The sequence below is a fragment of the Mirounga angustirostris genome, unplaced genomic scaffold, assembly GCF_029215605.1.
Source record: "Mirounga angustirostris isolate CCGP_5_RB_7025 unplaced genomic scaffold, mMirAng1.0.hap1 SCAF_3, whole genome shotgun sequence".
NCBI lineage: Eukaryota > Metazoa > Chordata > Mammalia > Carnivora > Phocidae > Mirounga > Mirounga angustirostris.
Genome location: NW_026991711.1, coordinates 122,796,270 through 122,821,925, shown reverse-complemented (window position 1 = coordinate 122,821,925; position 25,656 = coordinate 122,796,270). Strand labels below are relative to the sequence as shown.

The 25,656-nt window shown below is 37.7% G+C and overlaps 1 protein-coding gene across 5 annotated transcripts in view; it reads left to right on the top strand.

Annotated features, from left to right (window-relative positions):
* The window catches only part of CYTIP (cytohesin 1 interacting protein), a 76,904-nt gene extending 51,552 nt beyond the window's left edge, over positions 1 to 25,352 (top strand). For 3 of the 5 annotated variants that reach the window (XM_045868829.3, XM_045868833.3, XM_045868828.3), the window contains 7 exons: positions 2,006 to 2,055; positions 2,273 to 2,327; positions 6,501 to 6,603; positions 6,812 to 6,905; positions 9,761 to 9,830; positions 20,046 to 20,112; positions 22,702 to 25,352. In XM_045868829.3, coding sequence (XP_045724785.1) covers positions 2,006 to 2,055; positions 2,273 to 2,327; positions 6,501 to 6,603; positions 6,812 to 6,905; positions 9,761 to 9,830; positions 20,046 to 20,112; positions 22,702 to 23,159 — 897 coding nt within the window. In that variant the 3' untranslated portion in view covers positions 23,160 to 25,352. Of the gene's footprint in view, positions 1 to 116; positions 198 to 2,005; positions 2,056 to 2,272; positions 2,328 to 6,500; positions 6,604 to 6,811; positions 6,906 to 9,760; positions 9,831 to 20,045; positions 20,113 to 22,701 lie in introns of all 5 variants that reach the window. The other 2 variants (XM_064586566.1, XM_045868830.3) reach the window with 1 other exon arrangement.
* The last annotated feature ends 304 nt before the right edge of the window (positions 25,353 to 25,656 follow it).

Below are 25,656 nucleotides of genomic sequence, written 5' to 3'. Positions count from 1 at the left end.
TTAACACATTCCTCCTGCATTTGATCTTTCACCACTACTTAGTTACTTATACTGGTGTTTGGTAGTTTACTTCTGTTTGTCTGTTTAGCTATTTTTAAGTTTCCTCTCTATTCCAGGCCCTGCACTAGGCACAGGGGAATAACAAGTACATTCCCCAAGAGGCCCAAAGGATACGGATAATTATGTTCAGAACTGAGGTATTTGATCCAGCATACCCTGTATATAAACACACATACATGTCTCCTCATATATGAATATCTGAATGATATGATGAATATTGAAAGTCAAGAGTAGTATTTTTTAAATAGAAACCCTAGTTAACAATAACAGATAACATAAGTAGATATGACCTACCTAAGTACCTTAAAATTGGAAATAAGAGTAAAAGCCAGGCAGATACAAATAATGAAAACAGATTAAGACAATGTGAGTACAGTATACTGGAGAGATGAGAATGCTTGGGAATGTCAAGTTTATCACTCTCCTCCATACGAAGGTGGCCCCATTGCATAGCTGAGTGGTCCCCGCCCATGTCTGTGGTAGGTAAGACAAATCAGGCTAAAACAAACCATACAAATTGTTGGAGGCCTTCTACAGTTAGTCCTTACAAATTGAAAATAAATAATACTTTTTAGCAAAACTAGAGACTCTTTTTTGGGGCTGAGCCTTCCTAGTGCAGTCTTCAGGATGATATAAATGGTCTGAGGTCCAGAACTGAAAAGACAAGGAATTACAAAATGTAATTAATTTACATCAAATCAATGAGAGAAGACCAGCTCCTCTTTACAGTAGCTTTATTGATCAATAGGTGAATTCTGAACTCTGAGCCATTCCAGAAAGTTTGTGAGAATGCTGGCATTTGCTACTTGGTAACTCAAATTCATTAACAGTGATACAGGCTTCTCTCCAAACAAATGCCTTAATAAGGATTTTTTTTGTGTGCAGTAATTACTTTTATGCGTTTTTATCCTGTTTTTCATGCTCTATTTGTCTTATTTGTATTTGTTTGGACTATGTATTGAGAGTATATATTTGTATGTGTTTGGACTATGTGTTCATCTCCTGACATTTTTTTAATGTACTCACTGATCGATGACAAGCATATCAGAGTGACAGTGAAACACCATGGTTTAGCTAGTACTGTAAGCTGACATTTTGGGTCCCTGGACCAAGACTTGAGAAAGGGTTAATTAACTTGTGTTAATTCCTAAAGGAATGAAATAAAAACACACACACTCACAGCAATCACCTGAAAAACAAGATGCTTCCTTTTGCTTATTTTTCCTACTTACAGGGGTAGAATATATCCTGGGAGTTTATGTCTATATGATCTTTTTCCAAAGCATGCAGGAGAGTGAAGGTGATAGTATTCATACGGTTTATACCATTTTGAGGTTCCTTTCCTTTCTTGGCTGGAAATCTCATTGCACTTTTCCAAAACTATTGCAAAGATAAATCATAAAACAGAATTGAGGTTTTGAGTCCCTGGTTTCACCTCAGTTGTATTTCTGTGTATGTGTTGGTTCTTTACAGATTATTATATCCTCCTAAAAACAGCAACACATTGAACTATTATAGTAAATACAGTCCTTTCATCAGTATCTCAAAAAACTATCAAGTATTTTATATGCCATTCTATGGGTGTTGTTTTCTTTGGATTTCCGTGTGATTATAAATTGCTCTGGTTAATCTTTCAGGGGCTCTTTTCAATACAGATTAGATATGACATTCTTTTTGGAAGCTTTGGAGTTTTGCCACATTACACGAACTCTTTTGCCACGGTGTATTATTATCTGAGCCTCTTTTTAGCTTTTTAATGCTCGAATGTTCCCTGTCCGGGCTCTCCTTTGCTACCAACAGAGAATGGAAATTACCACTTTTACGTAACGATTTCCCAGAGCTGGGCCGAAGAAGGTGATAAAGAACAAAGTCCTTTGTGATTTAGAACATTTTATAAATGTGTCTTAGGACCTTTTGATAACTGTGTGCTTGTTATATTTTTCAGCTTGCTTTGACAAGATCAAGTTCTTTAGGTGACTTTTCCTGGTCTCAAAGGTAAAGAGATTCATGAATTTTTTTGGTCTCCTAGCAGCATGCACTAACACACACACACACACACACGTGCACACCCACACCCACACAAACACACAGTCTTACAAATTACAGTTTACCTGAATGTCAGTCATCTGTAATTGTGATAGTTATTTCATGATAAGAATGTGCCAAATGTGATGCTTTGATCTTCATGCATATTTTTAATGTTTTATTACAGAAAGCTCATTACCGTGGAAAAGCAAGATAATGGAATGTTTGGATTTGAAATTCAGGTGGGCAGTTTTCAATTTTCCAGACTTTTAATGAAGAAAGTGGTGCTGGTAGTGTGATATTTGCTAGGCAAGGGTGAAGTCAGGATTAGAGAGTGATGAACACTGTGACTTTTATTCAATGTGCAGTGGTTTGTTTGGGGTAGTGTTTCAGTAGGCTAGGTACCATCAAGGAAAGAAAACATTGAAGCAGTTAAAATAAAACCCCTGAGACATGCTCAGCAACTTGCTCTTAGTTGCTTTAGTTTTCCTGTAAGTCTGAGACTGACCAGAAATACTTGATATCAGCCAGGTCTCAAATAAGAAAATGAAATACTCTTTACAGATGTGCATTTTTATATATTTGCATTTCAGATGTGTTTTGCATAATCATTTTTATACTGTATATCAGATTTTAAATCTATACTTTGGTATTCAAGAAATACTTGAAAACATGCAGATTTGTGTGTATGGGACTGCATGTATTCATATATAACTCCTGTTACATTTTGAAATACTAAAGATATCATCTCAGATATAAAGAAGAAATTAGGACTTTTATCTTTTTTTAAGGTTTATTTATTTTGAGAGATAGACAGAGAGCATGTGTGTGCATGAGCAGGGGGAAGGGCAGAGGGAGAGGGAGAGAGAATCCCAAGCAGACCATCCTGAGCATGGAGCCCCACGTGGAGCTCGATCTCACAACCCTAAGATCATGATCTGAGCTGAAACCAAGAGTCAGAGGCTTAATGGACTGAGCCCCCCAGGCGCCGCTGGACTTTTTTCTTAATGACAACATCTTATAATTATTATTTGAAACATTTTAGAAAAGTTGGATCTACTTGCATATTATCTCATGCTCTAGGAAATTTCTAAGAGTCTTTATAGGTTTCTATTTCTTTCTTTTTTTTAAATTTTTTATTGTTATGTTAATCACCATACATTACATCATTAGTTTTTGATGTAGTGTTCCATGATTCATTGTTTGCATGTAACACCCAGTGCTCCAGTCAATATGTGCCCTCTTTAATACCCATTACCAGGCTAATCCAACCTCCAACCCCCCTCCGCTCTAGAATCTTCAGTTTGTTTTTTAGAGTCCATCGTCTCTCATGGTTCTTCTCCCCCTCCGACTCCCCCCCTCCCATAGGTTTCTATTTCTAATAACCTAAGAATTTCATTTCTCATTTGCTGTCTGCTCTTCCATGGCCATATTTGTAAAGATGGTGAGTTAGGCCAAATGAAGTCTAATCCAATTAAGTCCAACAGTAATAGCTTAAGTATTATTGTTTTTTTTTCTTCCATCACACTTTTGCATTTCTTTTTTTATGTCTTTTGCATAATCATACTTTTACACTGCACATCAGCTTTTAGGTCTTAGCTTTGGTGCTGCTTTTAGAAAAGTTTGGTGACCAAATATCAACCCCCATATTGGAAAGTCAGTGTGTATTTGAAGATTAGGAACAGGAAACTGCCAAGTAAAACATGCTTTCTGAATAAAGAAACAAAACAAAATGGAACTCTAGCTATAATGACTAGGGAGAAGGCTATAGGAGGAAGAAAGATACTTTCTACTTTCTGAATTATTCTACTTTTAAATTTGGTGAAATCTATAATTTTTCTATCAGGCTTTAGAAGCATAGTACTCTCACTTCTTCCCCATTCACACGAAACACTCCCTTTCTGTTGTGGAGACATGGTGCTTTTTGTGACTGCTTCTTTTTAAATGAGAATTACCCACAGGAGGTGTAGCAGTTGCTACTGGAAACAGGATCAATGACTACTCACTTACCCTATTTAGTGCAACAAATGGGGATCTTTTTTCTGGCTCTTCTATGATATAGGTCACTGTTTCCCCCGTGTTTCTCCCCCATACCATGAATGCCAACTCTACGTGAAGCAAGGGTCAAAACTATCAGTACTGGACAGCAGGCTACAGCACCTTGAACCTTTGTAGATCAACACGAGCCAAGGATTTCCCTTCTGAACTGCAGCCTGTTCCAGGGAAGTAGGAACCCATTCTCCTGCCGATTCCCATTTAGTGTATGCTTTCCATTGCCACCTCCACCCCCTAATCTATCCTTTAGCAGTAGTCACCAAATAGGGGAAATGCCCTGGGAACTTTTTGAAGACCAGATAGAGCCTCAGGTCCCCCTACTGTGTGCCCATTGTTAACGTGTATTTGGGGCCTGGTCTCCCGAGTGAAGGGCATGTTGGAAAAGAAACAAGTCCACCTCCTTTTTGGATTTCCACGGGTGCTAATTTTATACTGCTAGTGAGAATCATGCTGTATGGGAGCAAGACAAACATTAGATTCATACATACTAAGGTCATGCTCTCTCAGTGCTGCCTTGTGGGGTTTTTAGGAGTTTCAAATGAAATAACACATCTTATAAAGTACTTAGTAACGTGCCCGGTATCAGTAGATCAGCCAATGGAAGGCGTTAGCATTAAAGTCACTGGGCCTGAGAGAGCATAGTGTGACTTTTGTATCTCTCAGAAATGCCGGGGATTATTTTGTCATTGGCTTCTAAAAATGGGACCTGGAAGACCGGGTGAGAGAGAGAAATATTTGACTATTTCCATCCATAACGTTGGGGCCTCTGCCTTTTCTTCTCTATCCCCAACCCACGTGTTTTACACTGGTTGCAAACATATATCCCGGCTGTGTAAATCAACACGTTTCCCCCTCACTGGACTCACTTTGGTCACTGTACCTGGAGAGTAGATGCTCACCGATAATAAAAATTGTTCTAACAGTGGTTTCCCAGAGGAATGACTGTTAGAGCTTTGGCCCATGTACCACATGAACCAGATCACCTTTCCATTCCTGGAAGGGTCCAGGCTCTAGCAAGAAGACTTCCCGGCAGAAAAGCTGTTAAAGAGGTCTCTGCCATAGATGGGAAGGATGTTAAATGATCTTTAAAAGGTCCCTTCTACATTTACCATACGGGGATTCCAAATGCCTCGCAGAGAGAATAGAAATTCCTTAGATATTAACAAAGTCAAGTTTCTAGGAGTTGCTTGCACGTGACTGACTTCTGGGTTCTGGAGCCTGTGTGTCCGTAAAGTAAGAAAGAATGAACATCAGACATTAACTTCTCCACAAGGAAGCTGTGCTGTAATGTGGTTTAACTTTAGGAATCAGATTACTTAACTCAGGTGCTGATTTTGATTCTAAATGGAACTAGGCTTCATAACTTAGATGTGTGAAAAATACAAATCTGTTTGTTATAGGTCATTGGGCCACTCTCTCTAGCAATATTTATGCAGTATTCTTAGTACAATTTGACACAAAAATAAAAACAAAAACAAAACCAAGCTGCTTTTGCCAAACTGAGGCGAGAGATGAAGCATAAGTTTTTCTAATTTGGTTGGGTGACTAATGAACCGATGCGTATTCAGGGCAGGCACAGCAGAGAGCACTTAGACAAGAAGGTGATCGCGTCGATTATAGTACTTTTGAAAAAATGCAGGGCAGATTGTCATTATTTGCAGAGCTCTGATTTAAAATAATTATTGTTGGCATATCTCCCTTCCTGGATGTGTACTGTTCCGTATGCTGCTGTAATGAGTGCTTTAGCTTGGGAGAACTACACAGAGATTTTTCTCTTTGCTTTTGGCTACTATTGTTATATCCCATTGGGAAATAAGAGACCTGATTTTTCTTAATAGATATGTAATAATGAGAGCATCAGGTGGTCTCTTAGGCTTGAACATACAAAATCTTAAAGCAGTCTTATTCCTACTTTCTCCCGCAAGCTGGGATTTTTTTTTTTTTTTAAAGATTTTACTTACTTATTTGAGAGAGAGAGGGAGAGAGCATGAGTGGGGGCGGAGGGAGCTGCAGGCAGAGGGAGAGGGAGAAGCAGGCTCCCTGCTGAGCAGGGAACCCATGGGGTTGGATCCCAGGACTCTGGGATCAGGACCAAAGCCGAAGGCAGATGCTTAACCGACTGAACCACTCCGGTGCACCCTCCCGCCCCCTTCTTTTTTAATGGTTGGGGTTGGCTACAGATTGCATCATTGAATTTCCCGATTGGTATCTTTGATTCAGTTCATATTCAAGAAAGCCTTTCCAAATTGTTCTTTGTACTTACCTACTATACTGCTTAAGGTAATCAACACATTTTATTCTTTGACACATGGATTTTGAGGCTTTTGAGTAGTAATTATGTATCACTTTAATTTTTACAGACGTACAGGCTGCAGAACCAGAACCTGTGCTCCTCAGAGATGTGCACTCTGATTTGCAAAATCCAGGAGGACAGCCCAGCACACTATGCTGGCCTGCAAACTGGTAATTTGTAACTTTGCTTGTGTTAGGAATTCCTTAAATAGCAAGAAAAGAAAACTTTATGATGTCAAAGGTTGAGATATGATTGCTGCTGTGAATTTTCTTAGCTCCTTTATGTTGCTAAGGTTTGGGGCTTGTTTTTTTTTTTGCATGTCAGGAGGGATTATTTAAGCAACTATCTTAACAGCTCACTTTTCTTGGCATCTCCCAGGTGATGTCCTTGCAAATATCAATGGCGTGAACACGGAAGGCTTTACCCACAAACAAGTTGTTGACCTGATCAGATCGTCAGGCAACCTGTTAACGTAACTATCCATCTGCTTCCCGTCGGGGCTTCAAAAATGTTACCGTCTTTCATAATGCCTGTTGAGTGAATGAATAGGCTTTTTGTTCAGGACCGCAAGAAGGAAGGCAGTGCACCATAGCTTTGGGATTGGGTACAGACATTGTTTATCAGTTCCTTTTGTTTCTCAAGGTTTCCTCAAATTTGAACATACTGTCAACATCTGAAGTCAGAGGACATCAATAACTCAAATGTCTGTGTGGGAGGGATAGCATTTAGAAAATTTATTTTTTTTTATGTCAAATTCAATGAAACTGGCACATATTCTCTTTGGTCAGAGAGGAACTGGTCCCATTTCCATGGTTGATATAATCTTGTGGTTAGAACAAATGAAAGGTCAGAAGGGCTGAAGTTTTTCTCTTATACCACAAGCCAATTGTTTTTCTTTTCTAGTGTCCTATTTGGAAGGAAGAAAAAAGTCTGCTCAATCCTCTCTGCCCTGCAACACACACACTCACACTTACTAATATTCCAGACTTACTAATGGGAGAGTGGCCTCCTCAACCAGAGATTTGACTGACCTTTCCACCATACCATCCTTAGAACCTAGTAAGACTTCAGTAATTAGTTGAAAGATGGAATTTGCTCAGTCATTTTAATGATATTTATTGAGCAAATATGTTTCCAGCTTTGCAATAGGCTTAGGAGAGACATAGACAAAGACTCTTATAGTGCTTTATTGATTGTGGGAGGAGATGGACAAGGAGAGCCTCCAAAAGAAGTAATTTTGATATTTCAATTATTGATAACTGCTGTTAAGAAAATAAAATAAGGAATGGGATAGAATACTGAGTAAGAGGACTGCTCTGTAGCTTAGGTGTTGAAAGAGATCTCTGAGGAGGGGAAATCTGAGCTGAGACTTAGAGAAGGGATGGTCATATGAACTCCTGGTGAAAGCATTTCATGCAAAGAGAGAGGTGTCTGAATTCTCAAAATGGACTTGGCATGTCCAAGAGATAGAGAGACAACCAGTGTGATGGGTGGTTGGTAGATTAGGGAGAGTATAAGAAGTAAAGGCAGGGAGTTTGCCAGGGGGCAGAGCATGGGTCTTATCAGGCTAAGTAGTTTAGGATTTATTCCGACCAAGTTGGGTCTTACATTACCTCCTTCATTCTTCACAGCTACCTTGTGAGGTTAGTTTTATTTCTATTTATAGATAAAGTGACTGAAGCTTAAATTAGGTGGAGTGAAGATCAATGATCTAGTAAGTGACTGGGCTAGGATTTGACCATCTGCTCTGGATGCCAGGATCCATTCTCTTCGGCTACCCCACAGCTGCTCATTGCAAGTTGCCAGTAGAAAATCCACGGGATGCTCTTCAGTGATTCTAGTCTAAAACTTCAAAGATGTTCTGGATGTGTGCGAGAGTAGTTTTAAAAGACGACTCCCGATGGTAGAGGACTTAGTCCAACTCTGTGGATCTTGTGAGTTCAGGGTAGAGGATCGGGGTGCTCTTTACTCCAGAGAAACTTGAATCTATGAGGTTGGAGCCATATAGAATCCAAGGGGGAAAGGTGGCAGTGAGAATCAGAAAGCTACGTTCCAAATGGGTGAAGTGGGCAGAATGCAGGGATATAATTAAGAAGTAATGGGTGGAGACAAATGGAGATCCAGAAATCAGGAAAATGAGAGACATCTGTCTAAACACTGAAGAGAACAACCAATGTATGCCTGTGGTTTTGCACATAGACACCTATTGCTTGGGCAGGTCAGATGGGCATTAAGAGTTCTGTTGAAACAGATTCATAGGATCCTCACTAATGCCCAGAGACGAGGCCACCCTAATGAGAAAGCAGACAACATCCTGGCTTGCATTACTATCTCATTATCTTGGGAATGATGCTATTAGAAATAGAGAAAAATAGGTCTTCATATTTAATGCTATTGTTTAACTATGACTTGAAAAATTTCTGCATCTGAATACAATAGTTACAGCTTACTTATCAGAAGGAATTTGAACCAATATTTTAAATACTTAGGTGTGTGACTCACACATGAAATTTGTTATCTTATTCAGATTGCTGACTTAGTAGTCAAAATACAGGTGTCAACATGAGCCCACAAAACAAATCAAATGAGTCAGGATAGAACAAGTCTTTTTATTTTTAGAAAGGCATTTGGTATAGGGAGAAATGGAACACCATTAAACTGATAATTCTAGGACTGAAGTTTATAAACTTAAAAGGTTCTGAGATGTGAGAGTCATATGAAGGCTATTATCTCATAGTGGTTCTGGCTCTGTTTTTTTTAGCTGAAAAATTAAGGCAATTTACAGAGGTACAGTTTCCTAGAATCCTGGGAAAGAAAGGACTTTTCCCTTTTCCAAGAAATGGCATGTCTATTCCACTGTTTGAAGATCCCTATTACATGTTTTATTGCTGGACACCTCATGCTTAGCATGGTGTCTAAAGTCTGGCACGTGGTAAATGCCCAATAAGCACTGACCAAATAAAATAGGTGATTCAGCCAGAGCCCATAAGAATGAATTCCAGTGGAGAACGATAGTCATTGTCATACAGTGGCGTCTATAAAATAAGCTACAGCTTACAAGTGAACCAATATCTTTTCTTTCAACCACCCTCTCGAGGGGATTTTTGTTCTTGTTTTTGTTTTTTTTCCCACTTCCTTTCCCTGAATAGTGTCAGAAGATTCAGCCTAGGTCCAGATACTTGAAGTGCCATGAGAATCATAATAACATTTATATTGCTTTTTTAAGTATAGTCTGTGCTCAAAGTGTAGTACTCCATAAGGATGGTACTTGTTTGAAAGGATCACTCATGCTGTTCTCCTCCCCCCTCCCTTTCTTTCTTAAAACAGGATAGAGACTCTTAATGGAACAATGATTCTCAAAAGAGCAGAGCTTGAAGCAAAGCTGCAAGTTTTAAAGGTAATTTAATTTAATACAGTGAGGCACATTTTTCATCCTTGAATGTGTGAGTGGTAGAATAAAAATCTATTTGAGGGATTGAAATAGCCCTTGAAGATGAAATGTCGTGATGAGTCTAAACTGCTGAATTATCAAGAGCCACACAATTACCTTTACAGGATTATTAAACTCCACAAACCAGTGCAAATCACTTTCTTCCTTCCTCCTTCTGTGTTTCTATGAGGCTCAGGAAGGCAACAGGAAGGCACATCACTTGAAGAACTTTTCACTAATGCACCTGTGATCTCTCTTGATTTACATTTTGTTCAGGGGATGGGGGAAACAAAGGAGGAGTTGCTGGTCTTTTCCTCATTTTTCCAAGTGCTGCATGTGTGCAGGAGGGCCTGGAAGCTTTGCTTTTCCACACTTGATCTTAGCCAAAAGGCTGAGAAGCGATAGCTTTGCTTTTCCATTGTCCTCTTCTGTGTCCTTCTGTTCTGCTTCATTCTTCCTACAAAAATCATCTCCCTCTGCTCCTGTGGCCGTCCTTGAATCTACTTTCATTGGCAAACACACAATCAGCTTTTAAGTGGGAAAAAAAAATAAAAGTTTCCAGGAGATAGTACACAATGCAGAGTTCAGAGAAAATTCCCTGGGATGGCTCTTTGAGGGTCTTGAAAATCTCAGTTTGCTAGACTGGTGAGGCTCTGCCAGGCCATGAAGTGCAGACCCTCATCCGTGTGCATTTGAGTCATGGTCCTGCAGACCGCACTGACCTCTTTCTCTCAGAGATCTCCCCTGCGTGGCAGTGAGGTGGCGGGTCTGAGCAGAGACCACATGGCTTACAGGCAGGTTGCTCACTTGCACTGTGTTTGGCAATAGCTGGCTTTTATGAATTTTCTTTATGAAGTATGTACTTCTTAATTACTGAGCCCATGACTGTAGAGGAGTTACTATGTTTATCTTTTATCTTGTATTCTCCCCCCCCATATCTAATTCATCAATGAACCCTGTTTCCTTCTGTGTTCACACTGGTTTTATACTCTTGTCATTTTACTTGTCGTTATGATATTTTGAATTAATTTGTATAATTCCTTGAAATATTCCTCTGTTCAGATTATGATAGGAATTGACATTTATAGAATAAATATCAATTGACATCTTTATGGTTTTCACCTTTCCTACTTCAAACACAGGCTCTTGACCTTTTAATTCAGGTCTTTTATGTACTTCAAAAACATTTTCTCATTTCTTCATACACTTTTATATAGCTTTTATTATATTTATTCTTAGGTGCCTTCTAAGTTTTCTTGTTATAATAAACATGATTTTTTAATTTTAAAAGATCTTTTAATTTGTTGCTATTGATTTTTGTGTAAATTTTCAACTCCGATAGTCTTGCTGAACTCTCTTTATTCCAACGTTTGTAGATTTTTTATATAGGCATAATATCATCTGCAGATACTGAAAGTTTTGCCCCTTTGCCCTGGTTATTCAACTGTAGTTGAATAACCTTGAACAATGCAGGTTTGAACTGCATGGATCCACTTACATGCAGGGTTTTTTGTTTTTTGTTTTTTTATAAGTAAGATACAATATTGTAAATGTATTTTCTCTTCCTTGTGATTTGCTTGAAAACATTTTCCTTTCTCTAGCTTACTTTATTGTAGGAATACAGTGTATAATATACAAAATCTGTTCATCAACTATTGATGTTATCGGTAAGGCTTCCAGTCAACCCTAGGCTATATTAGTAGTTGAGTTTTTAGGGAGGCAAAGTTATATGTGGATTTTTGACTGTGCAGGGGTCAGCACCCCAACCCCTGTATTATTCAAGGGTCAATACATAATTTATTTTTCTTCTTTTACAACATTGGCTAGGACTCTTGTAAATAGTGATAATCTTTTAAAGGGAATGCCTCTAACATTTTATCATTAAGTTCTTGTATGGAATAAACAGTGATTCATAGTACAGTTAGGTTTTAAAACTGTCAAAACTTAATTTGTTTTTATAAAAAAGAGAGTATTAGTGAGGATCATTTTTTAAAGTAAACATGGCTTTTTTATCTTTTTGTAGAAAAAGGAAAAAAATGTACAAAATAAACTGGTGGTGTTAATTAAAACATAACCGAACAAATAGGTCTATATTTCATGGAATAAAGCCTTCTCCAGCAAAAAGCACATTTCATGTTTCTAAGCAATTTCTGCTCCTTCAGTGTTTTCTCTTGAAGTTTTAATATTCACACCTACCACTTTTTTTAAATGAAGTATACATTTTTCAATATACCCATCCTCTTCTAGAACACCATGAGGACCTTAACATATTTAAATGTTCATCTCAAGGAACCATCTTTCTTATTATTGCTTTACTTTGGAGAATCTATCAATTTTTGGAATAAAAATTGTTGTTCTGAGGTAACACATAGGCTAATGTGTTGAATTGATGTGCTTGCTGTTTTCTCTTCCTTCCCTCTGGGTTTACTTTCTTTCTTGCTGTAGTACTTCCTTTAGCAAGGGTAAGTAGGGCTTTCATTGTCCAAACAAATCTTTCACTGCTAATGTTGAAGGAGAGTTTTGTTAGGTGATTAAATTATTCTCAGTTGATGTTTTGTCTCCTTAGTATTTTAAATGTATTGTGTCTTTGATATTTTGCTTATGTAAGAGCTCTTATTGTTTATCCTTTGTAGGTAATCTGCATTTTCTATATTTTCTTCCAAAAGTTTTAAAGTTTTTCCTTTTTACACTTAAGTCTGAATTCACCCAGAATTAATTTGTATATGTGGTATGAGATAGGATTCTAATTTTCTTTAATTTCCATATGAATACCCAGTTCTTTCAGTACCATTTCTTTTAGTCCTTCTTTTCCCCCCTGAAATGACCTGCAGTGAAGCCTTTATTTTTAAGCAAGTTTCATATATGCATGGATTTTGTTATAGGCTCCGTGTTCTGATCCATTGTTTCTCTCAAACTCAGTTATTATACCTTTGTAATAAATATTGATATCTGGTTGAACAAACCTTCCAGGTTATTCTTGGTTCTTCTGATCATCTATATAAATTTTAGAATCAGATTATCAAGTTCTATAAATAAACTTTGGACTTTTGATTGGTATTAAATTTTATGTAGATAGCTCAATTTGAAAAGACTTAACATCTCCATAGTTTTGAGTTTTCTTAGTGATAGATGATCTCACCATCTTTTTTTTTTTTTTTTTGCCCATTCCCCCACTCCCTTCCCCTCCTGCAACCACCAGTTCTTCCTATTTATGAATCTGTTTCTGCTTTTTTGTTTGTTTGATTGTGGGTGTTTTTGCATTCCACATATAAGTGAAATCATATGGTATTTGTCTTTCTCTCTGACTTATTTCATTTAGCATAATACCGTCTAGGCCCATTCCTGTGGTCACAAATGACAAGATTTTATTCCTTTTTATGGTTGAATAATATTCCATTGTGTATGTATACCACATCTTTATCCCTTCCTCTATTGATGGACACTTAGGTTGCTTATATATCTTGGCTATTTTTTTAAATGCTACAATAAACTAGGAGTGCATATATCTTTTTAAGTTAGTGTTTCTGTTTTCTTTGGATAAATACTCAGTAGTGGAATTACTAGATCATATGGTGTTTCTACTTTTAATTTTTTGAGGAAACTCCATACTGTTTTCCACAGTGCTGCATAAATTTGCATTCCCACCAACAGTGCATGAGGGTTCTTTTTCTCCACATTCTTGTCAACACTTGTTATTTCTTGTTTTTGATATTAGCCATCCTGACAGGTATAAGGTGATATCTCATTGTGGTTGTGCTTTACATTTCCCCGATGATGAGTGATATTGAATGTCTTTTCATGTGTCTGTTGGCCATCTGGATGTCTTCTTTGGAAAAACGCCTATTTAGGTCCTCTACCCATTTTTAATGAGATTATGTGGGGTGTTTTGATGTTGAGTGGTGTAAGTTCTTTATATATTTTGGATATTAACCCTTTATTGGGTATCTCCTCCCGTTCAATAGGTTCCTTTTTTCTTCAGGGATGTGCAAAAGCTTTTAATTTTGTTGTAGTCCCATAGTTTATTTTTGCTTTTGTTTCCCTTGCCTGAGGAGACATATCCAAAAATATGTCCAGTGTCTAAGAGATTGCTGCCTATGTTTTCTTTTAGGAGTTTTATGGTTTCATGTCTCACACTTAGGTCTTTAATCCATTTTGAATTTATTTTTGTGTATGGTGTAAGAAAGTAGTCCAGTTTCATACTTTTGCATGTAGCTGTCCAGTATTCCCAATGAATGAAAAGACTGTTTTTCCCTCATTGTATGTTATTAACTCCTTTGTCATAGATTGATGATCCATATAAGTGTGGGTTTGTTTCTGAGCTCTCTATCCTATTCATTGATCTATGTATCTATTTTTGTGCCAGTACCATACTGTTTTGAATACTTTGGCTTTGAGTATATCTTGAAATCTGAGATTGTGATACTTCCAGTTTTGTTGTTCTTTCTCAAGATTGTTTGGCCATTTGGGGTCTTTTGTGGTTTCATACAAATTTTAAGATTATTTGTTCTAGTTCTGTAAAAAGTACTATTTGGATTTTGATAGAGATTACATTGACTCTGTAGATTGCTTTGGGTAGTATGGACTTTTTAATGATATTAATCCTTCCAAACCATGGACATGGGTATATCTTTCCATTTGTTTGTGTTGTCTTCAGTTTCTTTCATCAGTGTCTTCTATTTCTCCGAGTATAGGTCTTTCACCTCCTTGGGTAAAGTTATTCCTAGATATTTTATATTTTTTGATGCAATTATAAATGTGATTGTCTTCTTAATTTCTCTTTCTGCTACTTCATTATTAGTGTATAGAAATGCAATAGATTTCTGTATCTTAATTTTGTATCCTGCAAATTCACTAAGTTTATTTATTAGTTCTAATAGTTTTTTGGTGGACTCTTTAGGGTTTTCTATGCATAGTATCACATCATCTACAAAAATTGACAGTTTTACTTTTTCCTTAACCTATTTGGATTCCTTTTATTTCTTTTTCTTGGTTGACTGCTGTGGCTAGGACGTCTAGTACTATGCTGAGTAAAAGTGGTGAAAGTGGACATCCTTGTCTTCTTCCTGATCTTAGAGGAAAAGTTTTCATAATCTTAACCATTTTTAATTGTTTTTTATGTCTTTCAATAAAGTGTTATACTTTTATGCAGATAGATCCTATACATTTTTCACTAGATATATTCCTTTCTACTTACGATTTTTGTTCATATTATAGTTTCTTTATGAAAACAATAAGTGTTTTGATTGAGGTTGATGGGTAGATTTGTAAAACCAATTTTATGCTGTCATTCAAACTATATAATTCAAACTATTTCTAAACTATATAATTTCTAACAAATTATCTGTAGATTATTTTGGGTTTTCTGTGAAGATAATAACTGTTAAGGATGACATAAAGTTCTCTTTCTTCACTACACTGGGTAGGGCTTACTATACAGTGATGAATAGAAACTATAATAATAAGTATCCTTGTTTTGCTCTTGATTTTAAAGGGAATTTCCACTTTTTCCCATCAGGAATGAACTCTCTCTATGAATATACTTTTCAGATTTGGGATACTCCCTTCCATACTAAATTTTCTAGTAGTTTTTATAGTGCTTGTGTATTAAATTTTATCAAACACTTTTTTCTGTAAGCGCTATTCTCGCTTATTTATTTTAAAAATATCTGTCAATATGGTGAATGACATTTAAAGATTTTCTAATGTAGAACCACCCTTGCATTTCTAGAATAATCCAACCTGGTCATAATTTATAATCATTTTTATATAAATATAGATTTGATTTGCTAAAATTTTCTGTAGGATATTTGAAAGTAACTTCATTTTATAGGTAGAATGGCCTGCAATTTTCTTTTCTCAAACTATCTTTCTTTAGTTTTTGGTATCATGTTTACTGGACTCTTAGCATGAGCTGGGGAGAATCTTCCCCTTTTTCTTCTCTGGTAGAATTCTTGTAGCTATCTGAATCATCTGGGCTTAGGGTTCTTTTTTGGTGGGAATACTTCTAAACTCTGTTTCAGTTTCTTTATTAATTATAGGATATCTCAGGCTTTCTGTTTTGTTTGTTTTGCTTGAGCCAGTTTTATTGAATTAATGTTTTTGTTAATAAATTTTTAAGATTTTCAAATTTATTGTATGTGTTGATAATGAAAATTCTGTTCCCATATTTTTCTTTTCTTCACAAAGATTATGTCCCCATTTTTATTTGTATTACTTTTTATGCCTTCTCTCTCTCGCTCTCTCTCTTTTTCTTGGTAATTCTATCTAGAGGATTTTCTATTTTTGAGTCTTTTCAAAAACCAGTATTTCAATTTGTGGCAATATTTTTTCTGTTTCTGGTTACTTTTAAGATGTTCTTTTGTCTTACTGATCTAAAGATACACTGAAATGTGATTAGGTCTAGATTCACTTCTAAACTTATACTGCTTAGAAATTGCAGTACCTTTTCAATCCAAGGACTTGTGAATTTCTTCAGTTTTGGAAAACTAACAGCTTGAGCTCTTTGAATATACCTTCTTCACCATTCCTTGAATTATCTTCTGGAATTCCTGTTAGACATATTTTTAGAGTCTTTTGATTTATTTTCCTTGCTTCCTAACCATTCTTTCATATTTTGTATCACTTTATCTTTTTTGTTATGTTCCGGTTGAGTTCTTCAGTAATGTCTTTATTCTGTATAGAATGAGTTGTTTCCATTGAGTTTTAAGAGTGAATTCAGATCGGGCGCCTGGGTGGCTCAGTTGGTTAAGCGACTGCCTTCGGCTCAGGTCATGATCCTGGAGTCCCGGGATCGAGTCCCACATCAGGCTCCCTGCTTAGCAGGGAGTCTGCTTCTCCCTCTGACCCTCCTCCCTCTCATGCTCTCTGTCTCTCATTCTCTCTCTCGCAAATAAATAAAATCTTAAAAAAATAATAAATTAATTAATTAAAAAAAAAGAGTGAATTCAGATCATTCTTTTTCATGTCTATCTGTTCTTGTTTTATTTCTTTGTTTCAGATTTCTTGTTCTGATCAACATTGATCTCATTTCTTCCTCTGAAGATTATAAATATTTTTGTTTTAAAGTCTTCTTTGGACACTGTTCTGTTTTCATTTTTTTTTTTTTTGAGAGAATCCATGCTGACCATCAATTTTGTTGTCTTTCATACCTTTTTTGAGTTTATATTGCTCACTTCCCATGCATAGTGGTCTTTCCCTTCCACTCAGTATTGTACTTGGGTTGCCTCCACCTTGCATTTTTTTTTTCTTTTTAAAAGATTTTATTTATTTATTTGACAGAGAGAGACACAGCAAGAGAGGGAACACAAGCAGGGGGAATGGGAGAGGGAGAAGCAGGCCTCCCGCAGAGCAGGGAGCCCGATGTGGGGCTCGATCCCAAACCAGAGCCAGGTCCTTCCTCGAGGATTCGTGTGCTGTTTGGCTCAGGTCATAGGCTGCATTTATGTACTCCGACTCTCCAGGCATGAGCCCCACATGAGCCATAGACATCAGCAGCAGCTTTTCTCACCCTGCTTTTCATGGTAGTAGAGCTTAGCCAAGGTTCAAGGAAGAAACTTGTCTCTGACTTCTGTCTCAGATAAATAAGTGCATTTGAACTATATATTGCCACAGGATCCAAATTCCTAGCTACCTGTTTCTGCTTCTCCAGGTCCGACAGATCTTTGGGTTCATTCTTGCTTATCTTCTTGCATTTCTTTTCCTTTTCTAATCTTGAAAGTATGTGATTTCCAGTTCACCTCTTGAACCAGAAATGTCTGGATCTGACCTATAACCAGGGTCAAGTTGGCTCCCCCTTCACACAATGACATTTAATTTGTGTGTCCTATGTAATTATGCATTCATATTTCAAAGACTCCATGAGGCCACAAGCTCTTCCTTAGAAATGGTGGTCTTTTCTGAGTCATGTTTTCAAGGATTTCCTTTCTCATAACCTATGATTCAGATGTTTAACATGAAAACAGCACATCCACTGTGCTAGCTGGAGGAGCTACTTTTCAATCTAGCTCTGCTTTTTACTGGGTTGGTAGTCCTTGGGAAGTATTTTGCTACATTTCACCTTTATTTTCTAATCTGGAACTCTGTAGGAATGTTAGGAAAATTAAACAGCATGTTATCCATGAAAGCACTGTAAAAGTATTAAAGATGGAAATGTGTAGCTATATGTCTCATGTATATTGAAAACATTGGAAATATATCCAACTCAAAATATCCATCTGTGTAGTTGAGTTTTATTTCAGGAAGCCATTCTTTGATATATTCATTCAACCAATATTTACTGAGCAGCTGCTATGTACCAGGCTCTGAGCTAGGTACAATGAGATGATAGGGCCCGGTATGGTTAGATCTCCCACATGTTTTAATTTTCTTCTAATGGGGAGACATCTCATTTGTCTAAATATACAACTGTATTGTTAATAACAGGCAGAAACAGATTGTGAGGAAAACGGGGAAGCTGAGATAGAGACTAAAAACTCTTAGTCACTTTGGCACATCTGCTCTTTACACTGGTGTTTTCTTGGTTTAAGTGATGACGTACTTAAATGACTGGGCCAAGTCAACAGATTAGATATTTTAAAACCTTTATTTTCACAAAAATTAGCTATCTGGCACAGCATGACTTTGTATTTCTGTATAGTGAGTGCAACAATACAATCTCCTCTTCTCTCTGTATTTAGTTTTGACTGTCAACCTATACTTACGCTCCTCTCCTGGATTCTATTCTCTTGCAGGAGATAGACCCCTTTCAGAGAGAAGGAAGGGGTTAGATCCTTGTTAGTTCTGTGCTCTGTGGGTCCTTAACTCTGACCTTCATAGGACCACAGTTGACACAGATGAAAGGAGCTGTGGCCCGGATAGCCAAGCAATCTTGCAGCCATACTGACTATCCTATAGGGCAGAAGGAACGAGAAATTAACTGAGCCAGGCATCTTATGGCTTTGATTTAGTGCTTGCATATTATATAGGTAACCGTAAGGGTTGATGCTAAATGTTACTGTGATCAAGGCTTGGAAAATCCCGCCCAGTGATTGTTCAGCCCCCGAAATGAGGAACCAACCATTCTTCCCTTAAGCAGTTGATGACGTTCTTGTAATTTTATGATTTTCTTTTCCTTAAGCCTTCTCCTTCCAAATGTACTTTTTCCCCCTTTTCCTTTTTAGCCTGCATCTACCTTTCCCAGACTGCTTCTTGCAAAGGAGTGCTTGTTTCCAATGAGGCTGCCTTTCCTTGGGATTAAGTGTCCATAGGCAAAGCTGAGCTGTGCCTGCCTGCTGGGCCGCCATGGGGATCTGAGTGGGCAGGGAAAGGGGCAGGGCAAAGGCCAGAGGGCAGGAGGGAGAGTGAGCCTCTACCTGTCCTTGACAGATGGCCTCAGCCTGGTTGCTTTGTTTCTCATCACCTCAGCCCCTTTGAAGGGTTGGGTCAGGCCTCATGAGCAGTCTTGACCGTGACAGCAACCACTTCGTTGCCACCCTGGGCCACTGCTTGCATGTGCTGCGCAGTAGAGGAAGGAAGCAGTTAAGAAGTCAGGGTGCTTAGCAGTGTTCTAAGTTTAGCCCTCCAAGGAAGCCTTTCAGACAGTCTGGCTTCCCCTTTTTGCTGTGACAAATACATAGGTGTACAGCAATAAACACAGCTTTAATGCCCCAGGCTTACAGAATGATGCTGTTTGCTAAACATTTACTAAGCTCTAGTCACTGTTCTGAACATTTTACATCTACTAACTCTCCTAATTCTGAGGAAAATCCCAGGGTTTCGATTCTGTTATTGCCTTCATCTTACACATGGGTGGGGTAGGGGGGAGAAGCCTGGAGTGTAACTCCTTCCCTCAACAGCTAGTAAATGGACACAAACCCAAACAATTGGGTTCTCTACTATTTTAATAAATAAATAAATAAATAAATAAATAAATAAATAAATAAATGTCATGGTTTCTATTGTCTGTTGTTTCTATTGAAACGAAGTCATTGTTTCAACGTTTTGGCGCCACTAGATTATTTCTTGAGAAAGTAGTATTCCCAGTATCTCCCTTTTGTGTAAAAGATAATCTTTCCAATGAATGGGAGGGGTTGCTACTGCTAGAAAGAAAGGAAAAAAAGAAATTAATGACAAATCTCATCACCTAGAGGTGATCTTCACTGGGGATTCCCAATTATCAACACTTTTTTTTTTCTTTTTTATCAGCAAACCTTGAAGAAAAAATGGGTGGAGTTCAGATCGCTGCAGTTACAGGAACAGCGTCTGCTTCATGGTAAATGTGATTTCCTGTTCAGAAACCGCAGTAACATTCATCTTTTTGGTATTTCTGCCTCTAAGTTGTTGTAAGATTATCATCATTATAAGAAAAAATTGTCTAGCGTGGATCAAGAATACTAGTCTGTGTTTTTGGCATGACCTTTGGAGTGACCTTTGTTTTCGGAGGGTGAGTAGGTCAAGTCATATCCCCTCCATGTATATACCACATATACACATGAAAACATGCACACACTCCCACGTGTGCACACATTTACAAGAGGCACCTGGAGATTTTAGGAGAGCAGTAAGAGTGATAGATAGCTTGATTTTCCTACCACTACAGTAGATGAATTCAATTTCTGAGAACGTTTGTGGCTCAAGGGTTGTGTAGTTCTCAGAAATTACTGAGGCTGGAATGGGAGCATGTTTCTTGGGTAGAGATCCTATCATTTGTTCATATTATCCAAGTTACATGAGTGCAGAGAAATGCCTCTTCATGGCCTGCAAACCTAAGACAGAAATACCAATGATCATTCTAACAGTAAATGCATGGCTCTTGCTGTTGTGTGAATTCTGAAGGGAATGGTTGAGTTTAAAATTTGTTGATTTGGGGTCACCTGGGTCGATCAGTCAGTTGAGTGTCCAACTCTTGATCTTGGCTCAGGTCTTGATCTCAGGTCTCACGTCATGAGTTCGAGCCCCGTGTCAAGCTCCATGCTGGGTACGGAGCCTGCTTAAAAAAATAAAATAAAAATTTGTTGATCTGACATTTGCTACGTGTCTGGTGTAGCCTAAGGAATGAACTTGTTTGTACAAATAATTCACTGAAACCACTAGCTATGTGGGTGTGAAATGTAGGTTATACCTTCTTAACACTGAGCTAAAGTCTCTATTTATAACCTAGAATGTTTGTTTCAAGTAATAATTTATTTACAGGAAAAAAAGATACATTTAATTCATAATTAAGCACTAATGTATGGCTTAGAGGTTTGTGTTTAAATTCTGTTTTTTTTTTAAATGAAACTTCTATATAAGTTACTTCTCTTTTGTATATTTTTAAATTAATATGCTAAAAAATTCTTAGTAGATTTTTGAGGGGTCTGAAGTTTCCTAGCCAGACAAAGGTATAAAATCCAGCCACTCCTGGATTTCTGTAGACCTGAGGGTGTTTGGGAAAACTTTTCCCCCATTTCTGGAACATTCTGGAGTGGAGATGGGGTTTGGCCTAATATATATAGGCAGTCCTGGGGTTCTATAGGAATAGCTTGTATAGACAAGGTCTTTAGTTCAAGATTAAGGGGAATGACTCTTCATTAAAGCCATTGTTGTACCCATTTTTTTGAGAGATTGAAGGAGTTCTGTAGTTTACTTTTCCTAGACGCAGAATAAATATACAGGGCATGAGATTCTTAATTGCTTTCCAATCAAAGGAATTCATCAACTCGTTGCCAGATGAAATAAGTAGGTTTTATTAGTAAAAAGGAAAGCATTCTGACTAGTCAGTGCAGAGCTGGCCGAATTTAACCTTGCAGATTAAGTGAAAAATCTGTCTCTTTTTGTATTGCTATTCAAGGACAAAGGAGAGCAACAATAGAGAAATAATCAGCACAAAGTAAAACCATTTCTGAGTGTGCAATGTTCTATTACTTTTCCTGAAGCAGAGTCACCTTCTAGACTGTCGTTCTCAGACTGGTATAACAAATAATTCCCTTCCTTTTAGTAGCATACCAGCCAGCTCAGATAGTACACAAGCATGTGGGGTAGGGACAGGATGTTGGTGTGCGATTAAAATTTGAGTTTGGGGAGCCCAGATATAGGTTATGAAAGGTTGATGAAAAAATTCAGCTAAGCAGATAAAACTCAACTTCCACAAATGAATTGTTATTTATTTGAGGACAGGGCTGTTTTCTGGGTATGGTACCATTCCAGAACATTTGAGTATTAAAGTATTCTAGGAAGAAGCATGGAATATTGAGGCTGGAAGATATCCTCTCTGTTTTAAACACCTTTGAATTCTCTATAATCAGCTTACGGGTGCAAGTTATATAACTGTGTTTCCCATACACTTCGAGTGATGTTATAATAATTTTATAATTATTTAAAAAATACAGTAACTGAAAATCAGAGGAACTTAATGGAGTAAGACGGCATTTTCTCAAGTATATTCTTTATTTTTTTTCCCAAGTATGTAGTTTAGAATGCAATTTCTGTGAGCACATTAATAGAAGGTTGCAGGGTCACTTCCGTTTAAGAAATGATACGTTTGGAGATTGACAAGTCACACTGGCATACTCTCAGAGGAGTTGACTGTTCTTATGTGAAGAATCTATTTACATTTATTTGATTTAGCATGACTATTTGTGACCGTGGAACAGTTTTACATGGAAGCCAGCCCATGAACAATGGTTTGGGAAACACCACTCTAAGGTTTTATCAAATGACCTCATAAAGAGTCATTTATTCATACGGGCGAAGCTCAGTGAAAAATATTCTTCACTTTTACTCTTTCTTTCCTGCACCGTTTAAAGAGAAATTTTGGTGTGTTTGCTTGTAGGGAGTGATACTCATATCCATTCCACAGTGGACTTTGTTTTCTGCCTTCCAGGTGACATAGGTAACTGCCCAAGTTTGGAAAACATGGACATAGATGAGTCGGTTTTGTTTGGAACTCTGCCGGGGCCAGGCCCAGCCCTCCTGGACCGGAATCGCCTATCCAGTGAGAGCAGCTGTCTGAGCTCCATGACGATGGACAGCGAGGACGGCTACCACACATGTGTGTCTGAGGACTCCAGCAGGGGAGGCTTCAGTCGACAGACGAGCACAGATGATGAGTGCTTTGTCCCCAAGGATGGGGACGATTTCCTGAAGAGGTCTTCTTCGAGGAGGAACCGGAGTGTTAGTACGGCCAGCAGTGGGTCCATGTCCCCCTTGTGGGAGGGCAACTTCTCAAACATGTTTGGGACCCTGCCCCGGAAAAGCAGAAGGGGAAGTGTCCGGAAACAGCTCTTAAAATTCATCCCTGGCCTTCACCGTGCAGTGGAAGAGGAAGAGAGTCGCTTTTGATGGGTTGTCCTGACCTTTCTTATTTCGTAAATATCTCTAGACTTGGTTAGACTAACTCCACCCAGCCTGGTGGGAAATTGCAGTTGGATTGCAAAACTGAAACCCCATACCATGACGATAGTGACCTTTATTTAAATTTTTGTATCATAAGGTTTGCTTCTTAAGTCATTTTTTGTAACCAGAAAAGCGCAGGTGATAAACAGAAAGTAGGGGAACTAGGTAATAAGTTGGATAAGATGACAAATTAAGCACATCCTTGCTTATCCTAATGCTGCCTGTGAAGACCAGGGTAATATTTATTTTCTAGATTGTGTGAGAATTGAGAACTTTTCAGTCAAGTGTAAATAAAAGAGTGATGGAATATAATTATTTGGGATACCTTCCGTAGGTTCATTGGTAGGTCATAAAACTTTGCTTAAGGTCAGTAGCCTCCAGGGAGGCTTAATAATAGGTCATTTTGAATGTTTCTGTTTCCATCTGTGAAGGATTATAAACAAAGAGGATCATCAGCTATTTTTCACATCCACAGCAACAATAAAGCAGGAAGTATGAGATACAATAAAGCAGGAAGTATAAGATTCAATATGAGGGTTTGGGATCCATGGGAACATGTTGTCTAAGATGGGTGCTGAGCAAGATTATGATAAGGGCTTTTTAATAGACAGCCTAAACAAAGTGGGTGAGAATGTCATTCTTACTTAATTCAATTTTTGTTCTGCCTAAACATTGATGGCAAGTCTAGAATTCTCAAGATCCTGCATACAGCTTTGTAAATTTTTTTTGGAGCAGATGTCTGAAATTTGAAAAATTAGAGCCAGGGAAAGGATTTTCCTCCTGTAGATTTTTTCACATTACTCCTCACTTTATGTTATATATTCCCAACAGTTATTGCCTCAGCACTCTTTTGCCTGTTGGTTATGTTGGTACCACATTACTTCTAGCCTTTCAATCACATTTTTATTCAGTACCCATTCCAGCCCATGATTTCTGTTCTGGTGATACAGCTGCTCATGACCTATATTCTAGAGTAGATAATGCAGACAATGTAATAAATAGTCCTTACTGATTTAAAGCTGTGTGTGTGTGTGTGTGTGTGTGTGTGTTTGGGAGAAATACAGACATTTGATAGGTGACTTTGAGTGTTACCACATTTAAATAAATTGAGTAAAGAATGAGTCATTTTGAGAAAAAAAAGGGGAGAGTAAGGAAGCTTGTAGGGTAAGAAATGAATATTAAAATAAAATATAAAAAGATTGCTAATTGCTACCTGCTGTCTTTTAATTATTTCAACTCCAAATTATCCAGTGCGCTCAGCTTTGGCATCATTCATATGAAAAGCAGGGTGAGGTGTTTTGAAGGAACAATAACAATGCTATCTACCGTTTACTGAATACCTAGCAGGTTAAAGATGCTTCCCGTTGATCCTAAAACAACCCTGTTAGGTGGGTGTTAACCATACATAAGGAGCAGGAGTTTGGAGAAGTTCCCACGGCCAGTGGCATGGCTGAAATTGGAAACCAGTTCTTTCCGACTCTGGCCTAGTCTCAGTCTCTCTAGATACTGTTTACTCTTTCGCGGGTTCTGTGTGGTCATCCCTACAGGACTTCCTCCCATCCCCCACCCCCCCACCCGTCATGGAATACTTAAAACACACAATTGTAGATACTGCATGGATAAAAAATGTCTTTGGTTAATAAGGGAACAAACAGACATTTAGAATGACTCTTTCTCTTGGCCCCCACAAGCAAGTTTTCAAATACAGGCACATTAATAACTGCATGATTAACAATACATTTATTTTCAACAAAGCCTTGCAAGTCCAAGTTGTGACTGGACTGACACTGCTTATTTCCCATCTTAGACTAGAATTATCATGTTAAAAATCTGCTTCTGTGAACGCAACATATCTTGTTAATCCCATCTTGCCAAATCCAGGGGAAAGAAAGAATCACATTTATTTGAGGAAAGGTGACTTTAAATTCTTCTACAACATGATCAGGGTTTCGAAAACTTCCACAAGTCATCTGAGAAAGCAGATTATAGGTCATTTGCTTTTCTCATGGCTTGAAGTGTTAAATATAGTGTAATTCTTCCTCCTTACAGTAAATATCAAACTCAAAAAGGTGAAGGGAAGGGACAGAGCAAGTTTCACTGTAGTCTGAGGTAAGAAGCATTAGAGTCAAGAGTTTGAGATGTTCTGGAAAAAAAGAAAAGCAGTTTTTAACCAAAGTACAGGAAGGAAGGGTATGTCATGTTTTGTGTGTTCACAAGTTGTAAGAAAACTAGTTATTGTTAGTGGAAATGTGGGTAAATTTCTCACAGCACAGCTTTTCAGACTATCTGACCTCAGTGGGAGTTGAGAAGATTTCATTTCTCTAATCTTCTGGGGCACAATGACTCACTTTGATGTAACTTACTGGGAAATGAATTGAAAAGTGAAGTGTTTTGTTTTTTGCTTACGCCCAAATTGTCAAATGTGTGATATTGGTGGATTTCA